This window comes from Suillus subalutaceus (assembly GCF_016647625.1).
Source record: "Suillus subalutaceus strain FC151 chromosome Unknown DFJ58scaffold_4, whole genome shotgun sequence".
Taxonomy (NCBI): Eukaryota; Fungi; Basidiomycota; class Agaricomycetes; order Boletales; family Suillaceae; genus Suillus; species Suillus subalutaceus.
Window position 1 is genome coordinate 541,934 of NW_024540253.1, and position 15,377 is coordinate 557,310.

At 48.0% G+C, this 15,377-nt stretch overlaps 7 protein-coding genes across 7 annotated transcripts; 5 read left to right on the plus strand and 2 right to left on the minus strand.

Moving 5' to 3' along the window:
• Positions 1 to 185: 185 nt before the first annotated feature.
• On the plus strand, positions 186 to 2,489 carry DFJ58DRAFT_758343 (MT-A70-domain-containing protein). Its single transcript, XM_041388286.1, has 6 exons — positions 186 to 786; positions 841 to 1,293; positions 1,347 to 1,451; positions 1,508 to 1,684; positions 1,735 to 2,003; positions 2,058 to 2,489. Exons 1-6 carry the CDS (start codon positions 277 to 279, stop codon positions 2,182 to 2,184), a joined length of 1,641 nt encoding a protein of 546 aa, XP_041250335.1. The 5' UTR covers positions 186 to 276; the 3' UTR covers positions 2,185 to 2,489.
• A 68-nt stretch (positions 2,490 to 2,557) lies between these two features.
• Positions 2,558 to 5,974, plus strand: DFJ58DRAFT_695471 (Alpha/Beta hydrolase protein). The gene is made up of 6 exons (XM_041383455.1): positions 2,558 to 2,961; positions 3,008 to 3,402; positions 3,465 to 3,667; positions 5,073 to 5,176; positions 5,232 to 5,629; positions 5,689 to 5,974. Exons 1-6 carry the CDS (start codon positions 2,841 to 2,843, stop codon positions 5,896 to 5,898), a joined length of 1,431 nt encoding a protein of 476 aa, XP_041250336.1. The 5' UTR covers positions 2,558 to 2,840; the 3' UTR covers positions 5,899 to 5,974.
• A 621-nt stretch (positions 5,975 to 6,595) lies between these two features.
• On the plus strand, positions 6,596 to 9,504 carry DFJ58DRAFT_695475 (GMC oxidoreductase-domain-containing protein; the record flags this gene model as incomplete). The annotated part of the gene is made up of 15 exons (XM_041383456.1): positions 6,596 to 6,950; positions 7,006 to 7,257; positions 7,304 to 7,395; positions 7,452 to 7,643; positions 7,743 to 7,867; positions 7,927 to 8,153; positions 8,204 to 8,290; positions 8,342 to 8,390; positions 8,438 to 8,575; positions 8,628 to 8,703; positions 8,752 to 8,840; positions 8,897 to 9,120; positions 9,176 to 9,195; positions 9,248 to 9,370; positions 9,424 to 9,504. Exons 1-15 carry the CDS (start codon positions 6,905 to 6,907, stop codon positions 9,502 to 9,504), a joined length of 1,821 nt encoding a protein of 606 aa, XP_041250337.1. The 5' UTR covers positions 6,596 to 6,904.
• A 326-nt stretch (positions 9,505 to 9,830) lies between these two features.
• Positions 9,831 to 11,043, plus strand: DFJ58DRAFT_322103 (Alpha/Beta hydrolase protein). Its single transcript, XM_041379833.1, has 3 exons — positions 9,831 to 10,236; positions 10,292 to 10,692; positions 10,752 to 11,043. The coding sequence occupies exons 1-3, from the start codon at positions 10,110 to 10,112 to the stop codon at positions 10,974 to 10,976; spliced, it is 753 nt and encodes a 250-aa protein (XP_041250338.1). The 5' UTR covers positions 9,831 to 10,109; the 3' UTR covers positions 10,977 to 11,043.
• A 353-nt stretch (positions 11,044 to 11,396) lies between these two features.
• DFJ58DRAFT_322110 (uncharacterized protein) lies at positions 11,397 to 11,942 on the plus strand. The gene has a single exon (XM_041379834.1). The coding sequence runs from the start codon at positions 11,511 to 11,513 to the stop codon at positions 11,904 to 11,906; it is 396 nt and encodes a 131-aa protein (XP_041250339.1). The 5' UTR covers positions 11,397 to 11,510; the 3' UTR covers positions 11,907 to 11,942.
• A 311-nt stretch (positions 11,943 to 12,253) lies between these two features.
• On the minus strand, positions 12,254 to 13,465 carry DFJ58DRAFT_695480 (uncharacterized protein; the record flags this gene model as incomplete). Its single annotated transcript, XM_041383457.1, has 4 exons — positions 13,401 to 13,465; positions 13,234 to 13,347; positions 13,112 to 13,183; positions 12,254 to 13,052 (listed from the first exon to the last, which is right to left on the minus strand). The coding sequence occupies exon 4, from the start codon at positions 13,040 to 13,042 to the stop codon at positions 12,254 to 12,256; it is 789 nt and encodes a 262-aa protein (XP_041250340.1). The 5' UTR covers positions 13,043 to 13,052; positions 13,112 to 13,183; positions 13,234 to 13,347; positions 13,401 to 13,465.
• A 1,019-nt stretch (positions 13,466 to 14,484) lies between these two features.
• DFJ58DRAFT_758372 (uncharacterized protein) lies at positions 14,485 to 15,350 on the minus strand. Its single transcript, XM_041388287.1, has 4 exons — positions 15,303 to 15,350; positions 14,963 to 15,250; positions 14,851 to 14,909; positions 14,485 to 14,796 (listed from the first exon to the last, which is right to left on the minus strand). The coding sequence occupies exons 1-4, from the start codon at positions 15,328 to 15,330 to the stop codon at positions 14,611 to 14,613; spliced, it is 561 nt and encodes a 186-aa protein (XP_041250341.1). The 5' UTR covers positions 15,331 to 15,350; the 3' UTR covers positions 14,485 to 14,610.
• Positions 15,351 to 15,377: the final 27 nt, after the last annotated feature.

Genomic DNA, 15,377 nt, shown 5'->3' on the forward strand with positions numbered 1-15,377 from the left:
ATGCTCAGGTCAAGCTGAGAGCTGAAAAATTGGCTATGCGACATTGAAGCGAGGGCAACCCACGGAACGCCCTAGTAAAAGGCGAGGGCGTTGTCTGCTTGAGTTACCCTCTGTCGCTACCCAACTAAGGGAATCTCAAGGTGGCGCTAACAGAATTTTGTATTTTCTTTGGTAGACGGGTTTTCTTTCTATGCCCATTCTGGGAATCGTCCACTAATCACTCCTCACACAGCTGTTCACCATCACACAACTGTTCGCCATCACACACTTGTCATCATGACCGATGATGAACTGTCACACCTGGTATCAACAGGCTTGCAGGACTGCCTAACCTCAGGCAGAATTTCGACGCCATTAACTTCAATGGATCTCCTTTTGGCTCTCATATCCTTCAAGCCATCCAAATCCGCCGCCCCAGGCCTCACAATGCCACGTTTAACTGATCTAACCCGTGTAGAAAGGGTACTCGAGGCCCTCTCATCGAATTGGGATCATGGCTCTATCCTATTGTCCCACGAAGGCGGCGAGTTGCATATTACGGATGTCCATCTGGGGAATCCCCGTGTTCTTGATGCTATCAATCCTCGGAAGCGCAAGCGAGCACCCATAGACGAGGATGCAGACTCTGCTGCTGGTAACACTCCTGATGAGATCTCATCATTCAACGGAGAAAATGATTCTTCCATCTCCATGAACACCCCCTTAGGAAATTTAAGTAAAGACTTAAAGGAGGTCTATGCAATCCTTCAGAAGAGCACGGCAAAGGGCCGACTGCTTGCGGAACGCGTACGTGTACTACTGATATTCATGTGTTGCGTTATGTTGAGCATTCACTACTAGTTTCGGTCTCTCAATGGCGGGTTCGAACCGATCTGCACCTACATTACCAAAGTAGAGTGCGCCAAATCCCGCTCTGAAGTTGATCCTTCCAATCCGCCTAACCCTCCCTTCTGCAACCTCCTGCACTTCCGCCCTCTCATTCGACCGCACACAGACCCCAGTCTCGGACATTGCTCCTACCTCAACACGTGCTACTCTGAGCCGACATACTCACAATCACCTTCGATTACTCCTTTCCCACCTGGCACTGGGGCGCGCGTGTCATTGCCGTCTGGTCTCGGCGCAGGAGGCAGGGGAAAAGAGAAAGCACCATGTCGGTATCTGCATTTCGAGATTGATTGGGACGAGAAGGATGGACCCCTTGCTTCGATTGATGGATGGAGAACTCAGAGGTTAAAGAAACCTTTCAAGATTGAGCTGGGGATGGGCCCTCATGGAAGAGATATGCAAGTGGTAAGTACGGTGGATGTGTCTCGACATAGTAGACGCTGACGTTGTTCGGCCAGCTTCCTCCTCAGTGGATCAATTGTGACCTGCGCCGTTTTGATTACTCAGTGCTAGGAAAATTCCACGTTATAATGGCAGACCCACCATGGGATATACACATGAGCGTGCGCGTCTTATAAGACCATTCCACCTTACGTGAGTCTGAGTGAATTTTGAATAGCTTCCGTATGGTACGATGACCGACGATGAAATGCGTGCCATGCCGATACCAACACTCCAGGATGAAGGACTGCTCTTCCTTTGGGTCACCGGGCGCGCAATGGAAGTCGGTCGGGAATGCCTCCGTGTATGGGGATATACTCGTGTCGATGAAGTAGTTTGGGTTAAGACTAACCAGGTACATGCCTTTTAAGCCCTCTCAACCTTCTATTTACTTATATTCAGTAGCTCCAACGCGTGATCCGCACTGGCCGAACAGGCCACTGGCTTAACCACACGAAAGAGCACATGCTTGTCGGTGTCAAAACGCGCACAGACGCTGCGGGGAACCTGATTTTCCCCTCTTGGGCAAACCGCGGACTCGACACTGACGTTATCGTGAGCGAAGTGCGCGAGACGAGTCGCAAACCAGACGAGGTGTATGGTTTGATCGAAAGGATGTGTCCTGGCGGGAGGAAGATTGAGATTTTCGGAAGAAAGCACAATACGCGACCTGGGTGGGTGGCAGCGAACGATTTCATATGTTGTGCACTGACGATGATGCTTTTCAGGTGGCTGACGCTCGGGAATCAGCTGGGTCAGGACCAGATATATGAGGAGGATTTAGCAGCACGGATCAAGGCGAGATACCCAGAACGTTTCATGTCCGTGTCTGGTCAAGCTATGATCACTAGATAGTCCTATGCATTTTTCTCGATGGCAGCCTTCGGTCTCGTCTCACTCAATGCCACTATTGATTGTGAGATGGGCTAGCTTCTTGGCAAGTCTTACCCCCGTATTTCGTACGGGATACACTTCTCTGTGTTATAAACACAGATTACATTCGATCATGCTAGGTGACCCACTCTGGTGTTTCGCAACATTCGTGCGACCCATGGTGCTTCTACGTCTCCGTAGTTTTCGTCTGCAACCGTCACATTCAATCATACACTTGCTTAGTTGCTATTGATCATCCCCGAATAATCGAATTCGCGACTTGCTGACTCATGAGCCGAGTTTGCTCGCTTCTCCGTCAATGCATATCAGATCGCGACGGCCTGAATCCTAGGCTCGTGACCAGCCTGGCATATACTACCATGGATAAAAAAATTCTCACCATCTCTAATTGACGCATAGTCAGACTGGTTACGAGTCTACCTGAATCCCACGTTCAGACGCGGACCGCGTCCGTTCCGTACCAACCTAATCTTGGGTGCCTTCTGACCTTATCAGATCCCCCTGACGTGATCACTTTTCTTACGTTTACTTCTTCAACGCTGCGGCCACGCCCTTCCACAGCCGGACTAAGCGCCGAACCTCTTCAACTAACCAACCAACCAACCAAGACCGTGCAAATGTCCCATTCAGCATCCCAGTGGGGTTTTCCTACCGCTTCTAGGCGAGCTCTTCTCATTCATGGCATGACTATGTGCTCGAATTCCTGGGAGGGCATCGCTCAGCTGCTGGTAGCAGATGGTCAGCTTGTAATACTGTAGTTGTGATCTTTCTGACAGATGATCAGGTTTCTTCGTCATAGCGCCGAACCTCCTTGGGCATGGAGGGAGAGAGTGCACCAGCTATCGGATATCCGACTTCGCAGAAGACCTTCAACCATATTTCGCCATGGATACGTCGTACGATGTGATCATCGGTCATTCTTTTGGATGCCTAGTGACCTTGTCACTCTTGCCGTTCTTGCCCAAAACGAAAGAAACCACCATGATACTCGTCGATTCCGCCCTCGAGCTTGAAGAAAAAAAGATCAACATTTTTCAGAATATGGTTTTAGACTGGACGGCGAATGTCAGAACTACGGAAGAGCACATGGCTGAGAACCCTGCTTGGTCACGACGTGACTGCGTGTTAAGAACGCTGGGAATCGCAACGTTTGACACCAACACTGTCAAGGTTTTTCGGGTAATATTTCAGGTGTTGGAATGGGAGGCATTGCTGACAGGTTCTGCCTTTGCATCGAACAGCAAAACACACCATGGTCTTCCAATGGGTTACTCAAAAACCTACCACCTCACGTCAAGATCACCTTACTGGTATCAAATCCGGAGTCCATCCCTCATGACATCGAGAGAATAAATACCAAAGTTCTTACCGGTATCGGTCACTGGATTCAATACGAGTGTCCGGATGCTATTATGGATGCAATTCCCCTACCAAGAGCAAAATTGTGAGTCGTGCAGAGAAGGGATGGTGTTCTGCAGCGTTACTTTTGTCCATGACCGTCGCATTCAATCATGTACTCGCTATTTATTTTCTTCCAGACTGTTTGAAACCCGGCATGTGGTACTTAAGGTACCTATCACTAGCCGGACTAGTCTTTCTGTATCACTTCTCAAGGTCCCTCAGCGCTCAGAGTTGTTCCCCCTACCCCGTGTCTTCATTTTACTTGCTTTAACCAATGTGCATACTAGTCCTTGGTTCGAATTTTGACCCATTGCACGCGAGCAACTGGCCTGGGCCTGGTGATACCGACTCAAAACCACGCGGTCGGTACGATATGCTTATCATCGCTGACGACTTCAAGCAACACATTCAGGCAGACACGTCGTGATCCCCGGACCGGGTTTGCTGTTCAACGTCAAGTTTTATAATAGTATTGGGATGATGTTCTGTTTTCAACAGTATACCAGGGTTGTCTGTCGTTGTGCTGAATTCCCTTGGCACGGATGGAGATGGGGCACCGGCGGCTACCGCACACCAACCCTTGCAGAGGACCTCCGACCGTACTTTGTCAAGAACACGTCCTAAGACGTGACTGTAGCCTTTGGAGGCACAGTGGCCTTGTCGCTCTTGCCATTCTTGCCCGAAACGAAAGAAACCACCGTCATACTCCTAGATCCCCCTCCTCAAGCCTAGAGACACTTAGAATGATGATGCAATTTGCAATACATGAGACTGTGAATGTCAGGGCTGCCAAAGAGCATATGGCTGAAAGGCCTGCTTGGTCACGACTTGACTGTATATTAATCGGGCTGGGAATGACCATGTGCCACAGTGCGATGGCACTGCTGTCGAAGGAATCTTCTTGGTAACTTTTTAGCTGTGAAAATGGCAAGCATTGCTGATATTTTTTGTCGTTGTGGAGAACAGCACAACAGGCCAATGTCTTTTAGTGGGCTATTGAAAAAGATTCCCACTAACGTGAAGGTCACTTTGCTGATCTTCGGCAGATACGAAGGTCGGCGCGGTTTGTTTCTTGGAGCACATTCCTCGTGGCATTGAGAGATTGAATGTCAAAGTTCTTCCGGGGCATTCAATACAGGCGTCTGGATGTTATCATGGATGTAATCCCGCTACCAACTTCAAGTGAAGAGCAGAGCTGTGAATTCAACCGTGTGAAGGAGAAGGGATTTTTTGCTACTTCTTCCATGTCGTACTGCAAAAATCAACTTCCCAGTCCGTTGTTCGTACATCATGATCTGCATTTTGTTTTCGATTGACGTTCGTCAAATACTTTCCTGCTGTCTGATGACATGATAGCCGCCCAAGTATTGCTACTAATAAAGCCGCAATCATTTGATCAAGTACTCATTAATCTTTGACCTCACTATGACCACCGTCCCGTCTGCAAGTCAATGGGGATCCCCTACTGCATGCAGGAGAGCACTCCTTATACATGGTTTAAATTCTTCTTCGCACACGTTCCACCGTGTTGCATCGGCGCTTGCAGCCAAAGGTCCTCTTCGCTTGAGCATTTTGATAGCGCTTATCTATTGATTCTGATACCGTAGGATACTTGGTCGTTGCTCCAAACCTGCTTGGACATGCTCTCAGGAAGCCTGGAGTAGACTTCCAAGTCCAGACATTGGCAGACGAACTCTTGCCCTATTTCCAGGCTGCTGAGTATGATATCATCATTGGTCACTCAATGGGCGCGCTCGTGGTATTATCGCTTCTCAAGTACCTGCCAAGAACCAAGCCTACTTCAGTGGTCCTCGTCGACCCATCTCTGGAGTTGACCGCAGAGCAGATGATGGTCGCGAAGGTTAGGTTTTCCAACGATGTCAGAACCAACCCTACTGCAGAAGATTATATGGCATTGAATCCTCTATGGACAAGAGAAGATGCCATTTGGAGAGTGTTGGGGACCCATATTGGAAGATCAACGAACTCCGATGATCACATCGATGTCAGTATTTGCGAGTGGCATTCCAGAATCAACGGTGCTGATGGTTTGAATTGTTACAGGGCAACGCGCCATGGTCATTTTCGCATCTGATCGCCGACAAGCCTGCTGCTGCCGCATTGACGATTCTGGTCGCTGACCCTTCCAAGCTGGAATGTGTCGCAAAATTCAAAGACATTAGAACAGTGATCGTTTCGGATGCCTCGCACTGGATACAGTATGAGTTCCCGGAAGTGATTGTTGAAGAGGCACTGAGGAATATCGAAGAGTAGGACAACGAGCAGTAAAGGCTTACATGATGCTAATATATGCACGGGGGCGTTTGCGTCCGCCACGTCATGCTTTCAACTTTGTGTCTCCTCTTCACGGCTCTTTCCGTCCACCGCGTTATTCATGGTTCTGTCTCGAAGGCCTCACTACAATGGCGACCTCTGCTTCATTTCACGGCGTTGTTGGTCTTCAAAATGGAAGCAGGTATCAGATCGACAAAATGAATTTCTGGCGCTACGACGGATTCATCGCCACTTCAGAAATTGGAGACATTCGTGTAAATGTGTTCACATTTGGTGCCAATACTGCTACTGTAAATACAGTATATCGTCGAAGAGCCGACCGAAGGTACTCGATAGGTCCCATGACTACCGTATCATGGACTCACTAATGCAGGTTCCGATTACTAGGCTACGACGTGGCCTAGTGAAAGCAGTCATTATCCTCAGTCATAGACTCATCGCGGTCTTGATCGTGACGTGTTGCCAGTCCCCAATGGGCGTCAACTACCGATGAATTCACTTGGGTGAAATGATTATAAGATGGAAGCCGGCCTAAAGGTAACCCTCCTGTAAGGTCAATGTCACTCCGCTGGCTACGGAATCCCATTTGTACTGCCGGCTATGGACTTCCCTTTGTACCGGTTCCAAGTACCACTCCGCTGACTACTACTTGTACCGCCACTTAATATCAAGATATGACTATCGATACCACTCTCGTACGTACTCGTCCTTTTCTTTTACAAACGCAATCACTCCTTGCTACATACACGTTCCCCTTTGATTCTCCATCTCCCCGCCGAATACCTCCTTAGTCTTTTGATCCAATACCAAGTCTCGTTCTCGTTCCTAGTCTGAGCCTCTTCGTTCTTGAGACCACTCACTTAGATATAAAGCCTCTCCTTACCTTCTGTAGACTTCAGTGAGTTCACTCCCCCTCACTCATCTCTCGTTACTCGTGATCCATCAATCCCCGTCGAACTCATTAGCAGCATTACACTCCATATTAATGTTTCATCCAACCCTGTCAGAATTCGATATCATTTTTGCTGGAGGTGAGCAAATATCATCTTGTGGCGGTTTTCCCTCTTCACGCATAATTCTGTACAGGTGGCACTACAGCCTGCGTTGTCGCAGGTCGCTTAGCTGCACATGATCCCTCGCTGAGGATCTTGATTCTGGAAGCGGGTCAACACAGTCTCAATAAACCTATTCATATGCAACCCTCTCAATCTCGCTTCAACACAGCACCGACGAGCACCACGGTCACATTCAACATCGGAAATCCATCTCCTCGTCTCAATGACCGTGTACCGATCGTTCCCTGCGGCCGTTGCGTTGGTGGAGGCTCATGTGTAAATTGTGCGCAGCATACTTGCGACAATGAACAAGACTGATAATTAGACAGCTATGGTATACACTCGTGCACCAGCTTCGGACTATGATGATTGGGGAGTCAATGGTTGGGAATCTGAGAATTTGATTCCCCTCATGAAGAAGGTCTCGAATGCGTTTTCAGGATATTTGTTCAAATTGTTTATACGTTCACTTTATAGCTGGAGACATATGAGGTGCAGCCTGGTCGTCCAACCCACGGCTACGACGGACCTATCAAGGTGTCCTCCGGTAGGCCTGAATTGGGTATCTCAGGCGAGTTCATCCAGGTTGGCAAGACCTATCACAAGAGGCAGTATGCCGATGACACCGATGATTTGGAAACATGCAATACATACAGTGTGAGTTTTGGTGTTTCATCCTTATATGTGACCACTGACCAGTTCTGTCTCAGCCGTGTCAAAAGTGAGTCCATGTACTCGTAGTCCATGGCGGTTTTTTGGCTCATGTAGAAAAGGTACATTGACGGGACAACCGGAAGGCGTTCGGACGCGGCCCACCACTATATCTACAACCAAGCTCACAACCCGAATTTACACGTCTGGGACGGAAAGCGCGTGAAGCGCATCATCTTCGAGTAAGTGAGCACCTGAGATCGGAGCCGCAGCAAACGATTGAGGGCTTTCCAAATGAAAGAGACAGGCGTGCTGTAGGTGTCGAGTTCACCAGCGACCCAGTGTCTTGCCCAGACGCGGATCAGTCGTCGAGTATTGTGAGAGCATCAAAACTTGTTGTTATCTCTGCTGGGACGTTCGGTTCCCCGACCGTTCTGGAAAGGTCTGGGATTTGTGCCGAGATGATCCTCAAGCGGTGCGGTATCGAGCCACTAGTGAATTTGCCTGGCGTCGGAGAAAATTATCAAGGTTCACTTTTATCCATTTATTCTATGAGTTTGGCTTACTAGGACGGTCAGATCACAATCTCGTCGTCGTTCCATACCTGGCTGCCGACGAGGTTGTTATCACGGACGCCCCCTGGCCCGGGGAGAGTATCATACAGGGTAAGCATGTTCTGGCCATGATTCCAACACCCTACAACTACCCAGATGCAGACAGCCTTGCACAACGTAACAGCAGCGGCAAGTCATTGATTGCACAAAAGTTGGTGCAAGTTATCACCGCCGGTATCGTGTTGATTGGTATCTCAGTGGCATCAATTCAAAAATAAAGTGGCGTCCTGATGACGAGGAATTAAAGGCCATAGGTCCAGCTTTTCAATCACGCTGGAAGGAGTTCTTTCAGGACCGCTCAGACAAGGCTGTTGCAATATTCGCTCCTTTTGCGCGGTGAGTGCGTATTGCTTAGCTTTGATGATATGGTAATGCTCACGACAATCAGATATATTCCACCGCTCTCGAGGCCACTCTCGGGTATCCTTCCTCCTCGCAATTACATGACTGCCAGTTATTATACAGTATTGTTCTCCGTCTACCCCGTCGTTTTTTCTGAATCTCTTCAATAGCTTTACCCCGTGTCTGTTGGAAGCGTTCATATTAAAGTGACGGAGAATGGTAAAGAAGGAATGGACTTTACTACAGGGTTCCTAGACGAGTGAGTGGATGCACATCATTTTAGGGCACTTTGCGTGACTACGACACTCCACACAGTCCATCCGATATTGTTCCTCTTGACTTCGGGTACAAAAAGACGCGCGAAATTTTTCGACGAATGACTTCCTACCGAGGTGAAGTTGCTGCTGGCCACCCTGATTTCCCAGAGGGAAGCGCTGCAGCATGCAGAGAAGCTTCCGGGCCAGTGGACTTGCATGCGCCTGACATCGTCTACACTGCCGAAGATGACGAGGCGATCAATCAATTCCACCGCAACATTGGTAAGTCCTGGCTTTTCATCTCCATTTCACGGTAAAATAATGAATCAAACATCAGTGCAAACGGCATGGCACTCGGTGTGTGCGGCTGAACCTTTCATGATTTCACATCTGATCTTTGTATTTGTAGCTTGGGACTTGTGCCATGAAATCGGAGGCAGATCAAGGAGTCGTCGACGCTCGGCTAAATGTATACGGCGTGTCGAGCCTGAAGGTCGCAGATATGTCCATTGCGCCGTTGAACGTTGGCACGGTGGGTACTCAACAGGGGATAATTTGTTGATGTATGGTTAACGATATACACAGAACACGTATTCGACGGCACTTCTTATCGGAGAGCGGGCTGCGATGATCATTGCTGAAGACTTGGGTATCAATTGCGCTTGATATGCATCGTCAGAGGCGTATTTAATTATGAAATTTAGCGGATATTTTGTGATGCAAAGTTGGACTCCTTAGGGCTATTGCAAAACATTCCCACTATTAACTAACGTGAAGGTCACTTTGCTGGTGGCAGATCCGAAGGTCAGCGCAGTTTGTTTCTTGGTGCACATCCATCGTGGCATTGAGAGATTGAATGCCAAAGTTCTTTCGGGCATTGGTCGTTGCATGTAATATGGGTGCCTGGATGTTATCGTCAATGTAATCCCGCTACTAACTTGATTAGCAAAACTGTGAATTCATGACCGTGTGAAGGAGGGGTTTTTTTACTACATACTGCATTGCAGCATGCATACTAGTAAATTTGTCTCTACAACAGTACAACCAACCGCACGGCCCGCAAAGTTCAACTGCTTTAAATCTCTTCTTCCATGTCGTACTGCAAAAATCAACTTCCCAGCCCGCTGTTCGTACATTATGTCTGCATTCTGTTTTCGATTGACGTTCGTCAAATACTTTCCTGCTGTCTGATGACATGATAGCCGCCCAAGTATTGCTACTATCAAAGCCGCAATCATTTGATCAAGTACTCATTAATCTTTGACCTCACTATGACCACCGTCCCATCTGCAAGTCAGTGGGGATCCCCTACTGCATGCAGGAGAGCACTCCTTATACATGGTTTAAATTCTTCTTCGCACACGTTCCACCGTGTTGCATCGGCGCTTGCAGCCAAAGGTCCTATTTGCTAGAGTATTTTGATAGCGCTTATTTATTGATTCTGATACCGTAGGATACTTGGTCATTGCTCCAAACCTTCTTGGGCACGCTCTCAGGAAGCCTGGAGTTGACTTCCAAGTCCAGACATTGGCAGACGAACTCTTGCCCTATTTCCAGGCTGCTGAGTATGATATCATCATTGGTCACTCAATGGGCGCGCTCGTGGTATTATCGCTTCTCAAGTCCCTGCCAAAAACCAAGCCTACTTCAGTGGTCCTCATCGACCCATCTCTGGAGGTGACCGCAGAGCAGATGGTGGATAGGAGAGTTAAGTATTCCGAAGATGCCAGAACCAACCCCACTGCAGAAGATTATATGGCATTGAATCCTCTATGGACAAGAGAAGATGCCATCTGGAGAGTGTTGGGGACCCATACTGTTGGAAGATCAACAAACTCTCATGATCACATCGATGTCAGTGTTTACGAGTGGCATTCCAGAATCAACGGTGCTGATGGTTTGAATTGTTACAGGGCAATGTGCCATGGTCATTTTCGCATCTGATCGCCGACAAGCCTGCTGCTGCCGCATTGACGATTCTGGTCGCTGACCCTTCCAAGCTGGAATGTGTCGCAAAATTCAAAGACATTAGAACAGTGATCGTTTCGAATGCCTCGCACTGGATACAGTATGAGTTCCCGGAGGTGATTGTCGAAGAAGCGCTGAGGAATATCGAAGAGCAAGACAATGGGCAGTAAGTAAGGGCTTGCGTGATCCCAACATCATGTATAAACAATCACTATAAATTACCTCGATGTAGGAGAAGTCAAACATGAACGTCATCATTAATCGAAAACCAAAGCTCAAAGCTCATCCTCGCTGCTGCCTATGTTCATCTCTTAACAAAATAATAATAATCTTTTCCTCGTCGTTCTCTTTCACTTTTATCGTGTACTTCAGAATATGTGATTTGCGTCCCAGAGAATGGACAGCAGACGGAGGTGTCGGTCGAATGGACGATGCTGTTCCTTGAAGCTAGCGGGATCCCGAGGAATGATATCATTTGGAGCTTGTGTCACAAGGGTATTTCTTGGAATGTAATACTTGGACGAGAAGGACCGCTTTTATGATGCACATGTGTTTCTTGTAGTTGACGGGACGCGGGATTTATGTAAAAGACTGAATGGTGCCGGTGAGGTTTAGAGCAGGATGATTGTTGTGACAACTTGTTTGAGAGGGGCGTGGCTATTTTGACGCGGCACTGGCCGCCACTGTCCCCGGTGTCCCGTCCGATGATCATAGGATACTTAGTTATTGCTCCGAGCCTTCTTGGACATGCTCTCAGGAAGCCTGGAGTTGACTTCCAAATCCAGACATTGGCAGATGACCTCTTGCCATACCTTCAAGCTGCTGAATATGATATCGTCATCGGCCACGCATTGGGCGCGCTCGTGGTATTATCGCTACTCAAATACCTGCCAAAAACCAAGCCTACTTCAGTGGTCCTCATCGATCCAGCTCTGGAAGTAATCGCAGAGCAGATGGTGTATTGGAAAGCCAAGGTTTCCAATGATATCAGAACTAACTGCACCGTAAAAGATTATATGGCATTGAATCCTCTATGGACGAGAGGATGTCATTTGGAGATGGATGGGGAACGAAATCGGCAGAGTAACCAACTCCGATGATCACATTGTGAGTGGTGTTCTGAAATCAGCAATGCTGATGGTTTGAATTACTCCAGGGCAACGTGCCATGGTCATTTTCGCATTTGTTCGCCGACAAACCTGGTGCTGCCGCGTTGACGGTTCTGATTGAAGATCTGCAATTTAATGGCGATTTGAAGCTGAAAACTCTCGCAAAAACAGAACAGTGGTTGTTCCGAATACTTCGCACTGGATACAGTGTGAATTCCTGGAAGTGATTGCTGGAGAGGCACTAAGGAATTTAGGGCAGTCGAGACTTTCATGTTCCAACTACCATGCGATTACCTTGATGTATACGTAGGACAGCACAAACCTGAATGAACATAGCTTTAATCGAAGAAAACCTCAGCGTCTTCATCCCATCCTAATGTCTCTGTAGCAATTCCAAGCTGTCGGAGCATCGTACCCATGGTATTCCGTGTTTGCTCATCATCTTCTGAAAGGATCTTGTTGGTATGACCTTCGTCCGAGGGATTCTCCGTAGCAGTATTAATCTCGTTCTCCGGATAGCCTTCACGTTTGATACCAGGGGAGTCCCAACCCCAGTTCGAGTCCCGTGAGCCCATCCTGCCTCCATCCCAACCCATACCTTCCCGCTTGTTCGCAGAATCTTTCACCAAATCCCAAAGTTCATATGCGACCTCCCTGCCTGCCTCTGTCCATTTCTTGATGAGCCCGATGAGCGTCTTTTCCTCATCGTTCTCTTTCACTTTGACCGCGCGTTTAAGAAGTTGTAATTTGCGTTCTAGGGACTGAACTGTAGGCGTCAGCCGAATCGACGATCCTCTTCCGGACGATGCTGAAGCAGAAGAGCTTAACGGAGATTTGAATTGTGACGCCGCTTTGAGAGTGCGAACTCTGGTCTTAGCTGGTGTCACGGATGGAGCTGCACGAGCATGATGAGGTTTCTGAGGTGTGAGAGGCATTTTTGGAGCTGGCGGTGGTGCCAGAAGAATCGACAGAGGACTCCTGGACTTTAAAAAATCCTCCGATGGTGCATCTTCGTCCTTGTTCAGGATCAAAGGTGAACGAAACGGGGGTGATGAGTTTCTTGAACTGCCGCTGCTGAGACGCCAAGGTGGCGCGCTTTGGAGCCGGTGGCAGATACACTTTACCATCGTGCGTTTTCTACAAGTAAACTCGAGTGAATGACACGCATTGTCAACAAGACAAACTGTTCTAATTACCATGCGTTTAGCCGACCGCGTCTCTTCTGGGCTTGGTGGTAGGTCCTTGGCATGCAGACCAAGGACACCGATCTAGGCATACATTTTAAGCTGTTGAAACCGATGGAGCACTCTGCCCTAACCTCTCCTTCCGGACAGGATCGCTTCTGTGGCAATGGGTTAACTTCCTGAATGTTATAAGCGCCCTTGTTCGATTTGGGGTTTCCCCCACAAATGGCGAGATCGTAGTGCTCATGCTATAATCCATGCAATTGATCGTAACCGGGCTTCCAAAGAAAACATCACAAACCATTTCTCGTTGTTGATATGCGTCAATATCATCATGATCATTATAAGCTTCTTGCAAGGTGTCTGGGTAAACTTCGTCCGGAGAACTGATGAGATCCTGATCGTCTGATTCCACTGTTATAACCTGGGACTTGTCAGCAAATACACGAAGAAAATACGGCGCATATACCCTGTCTGCAACTTTGTAATCATCTCCAGTTTCAATGAGCGATGACTGAGATGATGCGAACGGAGACGAAGAAAAAATCTGGGGAGGGCTGGAGCTGGGAGGCAAAGAAGACGACCGTGCGTTATCCAGTGAGGAGTTGGATGGCGCTTCTTCATCTACTTCACATGACTGAAGGCGAGGTGATTCAACTATCACGCCACTAGATTGGAGACGAATCTTCTGTAGGTCGTTTGTGTCGATCAATTCAACATGCGGAGTACCTCTCCGTGAGATAAAAGGAGAGAGTGATGCATTGAGGGTCTGCGCATTGTATTAGCTTGCTCCAAATAGCAGCAAAATGCATAAGCTTACTTCATCTGTTTGAAGTAAATCTTCGTTGATGGTAATTCCAGACATTGCTGTTGAACGAGATGTATTTGTCATGGGTTCTGCGATGTGAATGGGAGAAGATCCCAGGTCATGTTAAAGTCGATGCACTCCTCAGTGGCATTGACAGAAATAAATTACCTAAATGACGTTCAGGATCCTTCAGGTCACTGGACTGCAGTAGTGGAGGAGAGATATTAGGAGGTAGGTGCGATGCAAGTGATTCTTCACCGAACTGTGCATATATGCGCATAAATCAGCACCAACGAGTCAAGCAGAGATAACATATGTACTTGCCTGGTGGTTCTCCGAAGGTGGCTTGTCCTGTACGCACAATGGGTCGACAAGTATCTGGGTATATGCGCATGGTGTTGCGCTAATTTCATCATGGGAGTCCATGGAAGCGATATCATAAGTACTAAGTTCTGTCGTTTGTTGTTCGGCAGTTGTATCCATATCTGAAGCAAAAGAAATATGTAGCTGTAGGACAATGAGTACTGCACTTAGTGAGTGAATGGTGAAGAGAGAATCCAAGGACGCGTCTCATCAAGACCACGAGAGTGGTCACGTGCTCATAAAGTAGCCAGCTATATTTGGATCGCATCGCAAGCTTGCAGTCACAGAATATTGAGAACAAGTGTCGAGCAATAAAGTTTTTTAACAAATGCAGAGAGGACTACTTTCGCACAGAGCGGATACGTGGGTCGCCCCGTTCTGAGCGTTTTCGTAATTTTCCTTGCCTTTTGCTAATCGTTTCCTTTTCGCCGCCCCCTTCTGCAGCCTGAGAGCTCGCACCACTGGACCAACCGAACATTGGACCAATGAAGTTACTCCATAGTTTGTATCCGGCGTACAATGGGATCTGGTAGAGCAAGATCAGTTTGTAACTACATGGCGAGGCTACACAGGTACTTACTACCAGGTAGAACCACCAGACCCAATCACCGAAGGCACCACTGCCGATCTGACACGCCCCTAGACATATAGACTATGTGTTCAGCCGACCTTTTAGAGTGAAGCCGACTCACATGTAACATAAAGTATATCGAAACACCACTCCGTGACTCCCGGTTGATTGAGGTCTTCTCCAGGAGAGATGAGTGCTCCAGTTGTTGGGTCTCGTCTTGTTGTGCCCATCCTTTCGAGATAGCGTGAAAGGAATAGGGCAGGGAGATATGTAACAACGTAGAGTGCCAGCGAGCCTTTGGATGGAGGAAGAGAGGTTCGCCGGAATAAAAGACGGAAGACTGCAGAGAGGAGGGTGGGGATGAATATTCCGAGCCTCAGATTTCGAAGGGCCTGTTCATTCTGTAACGCTAAAAAAATGTGCGTTTTAAAGAAAAAGCTGGTTATATGGTGAAATCGTACCAATTCGTTTAGCTGCTCCGTGAGCCATGATGGTGGACGGCCAGCAACAGTGCTGAACCCAATTTGTGCACGCGT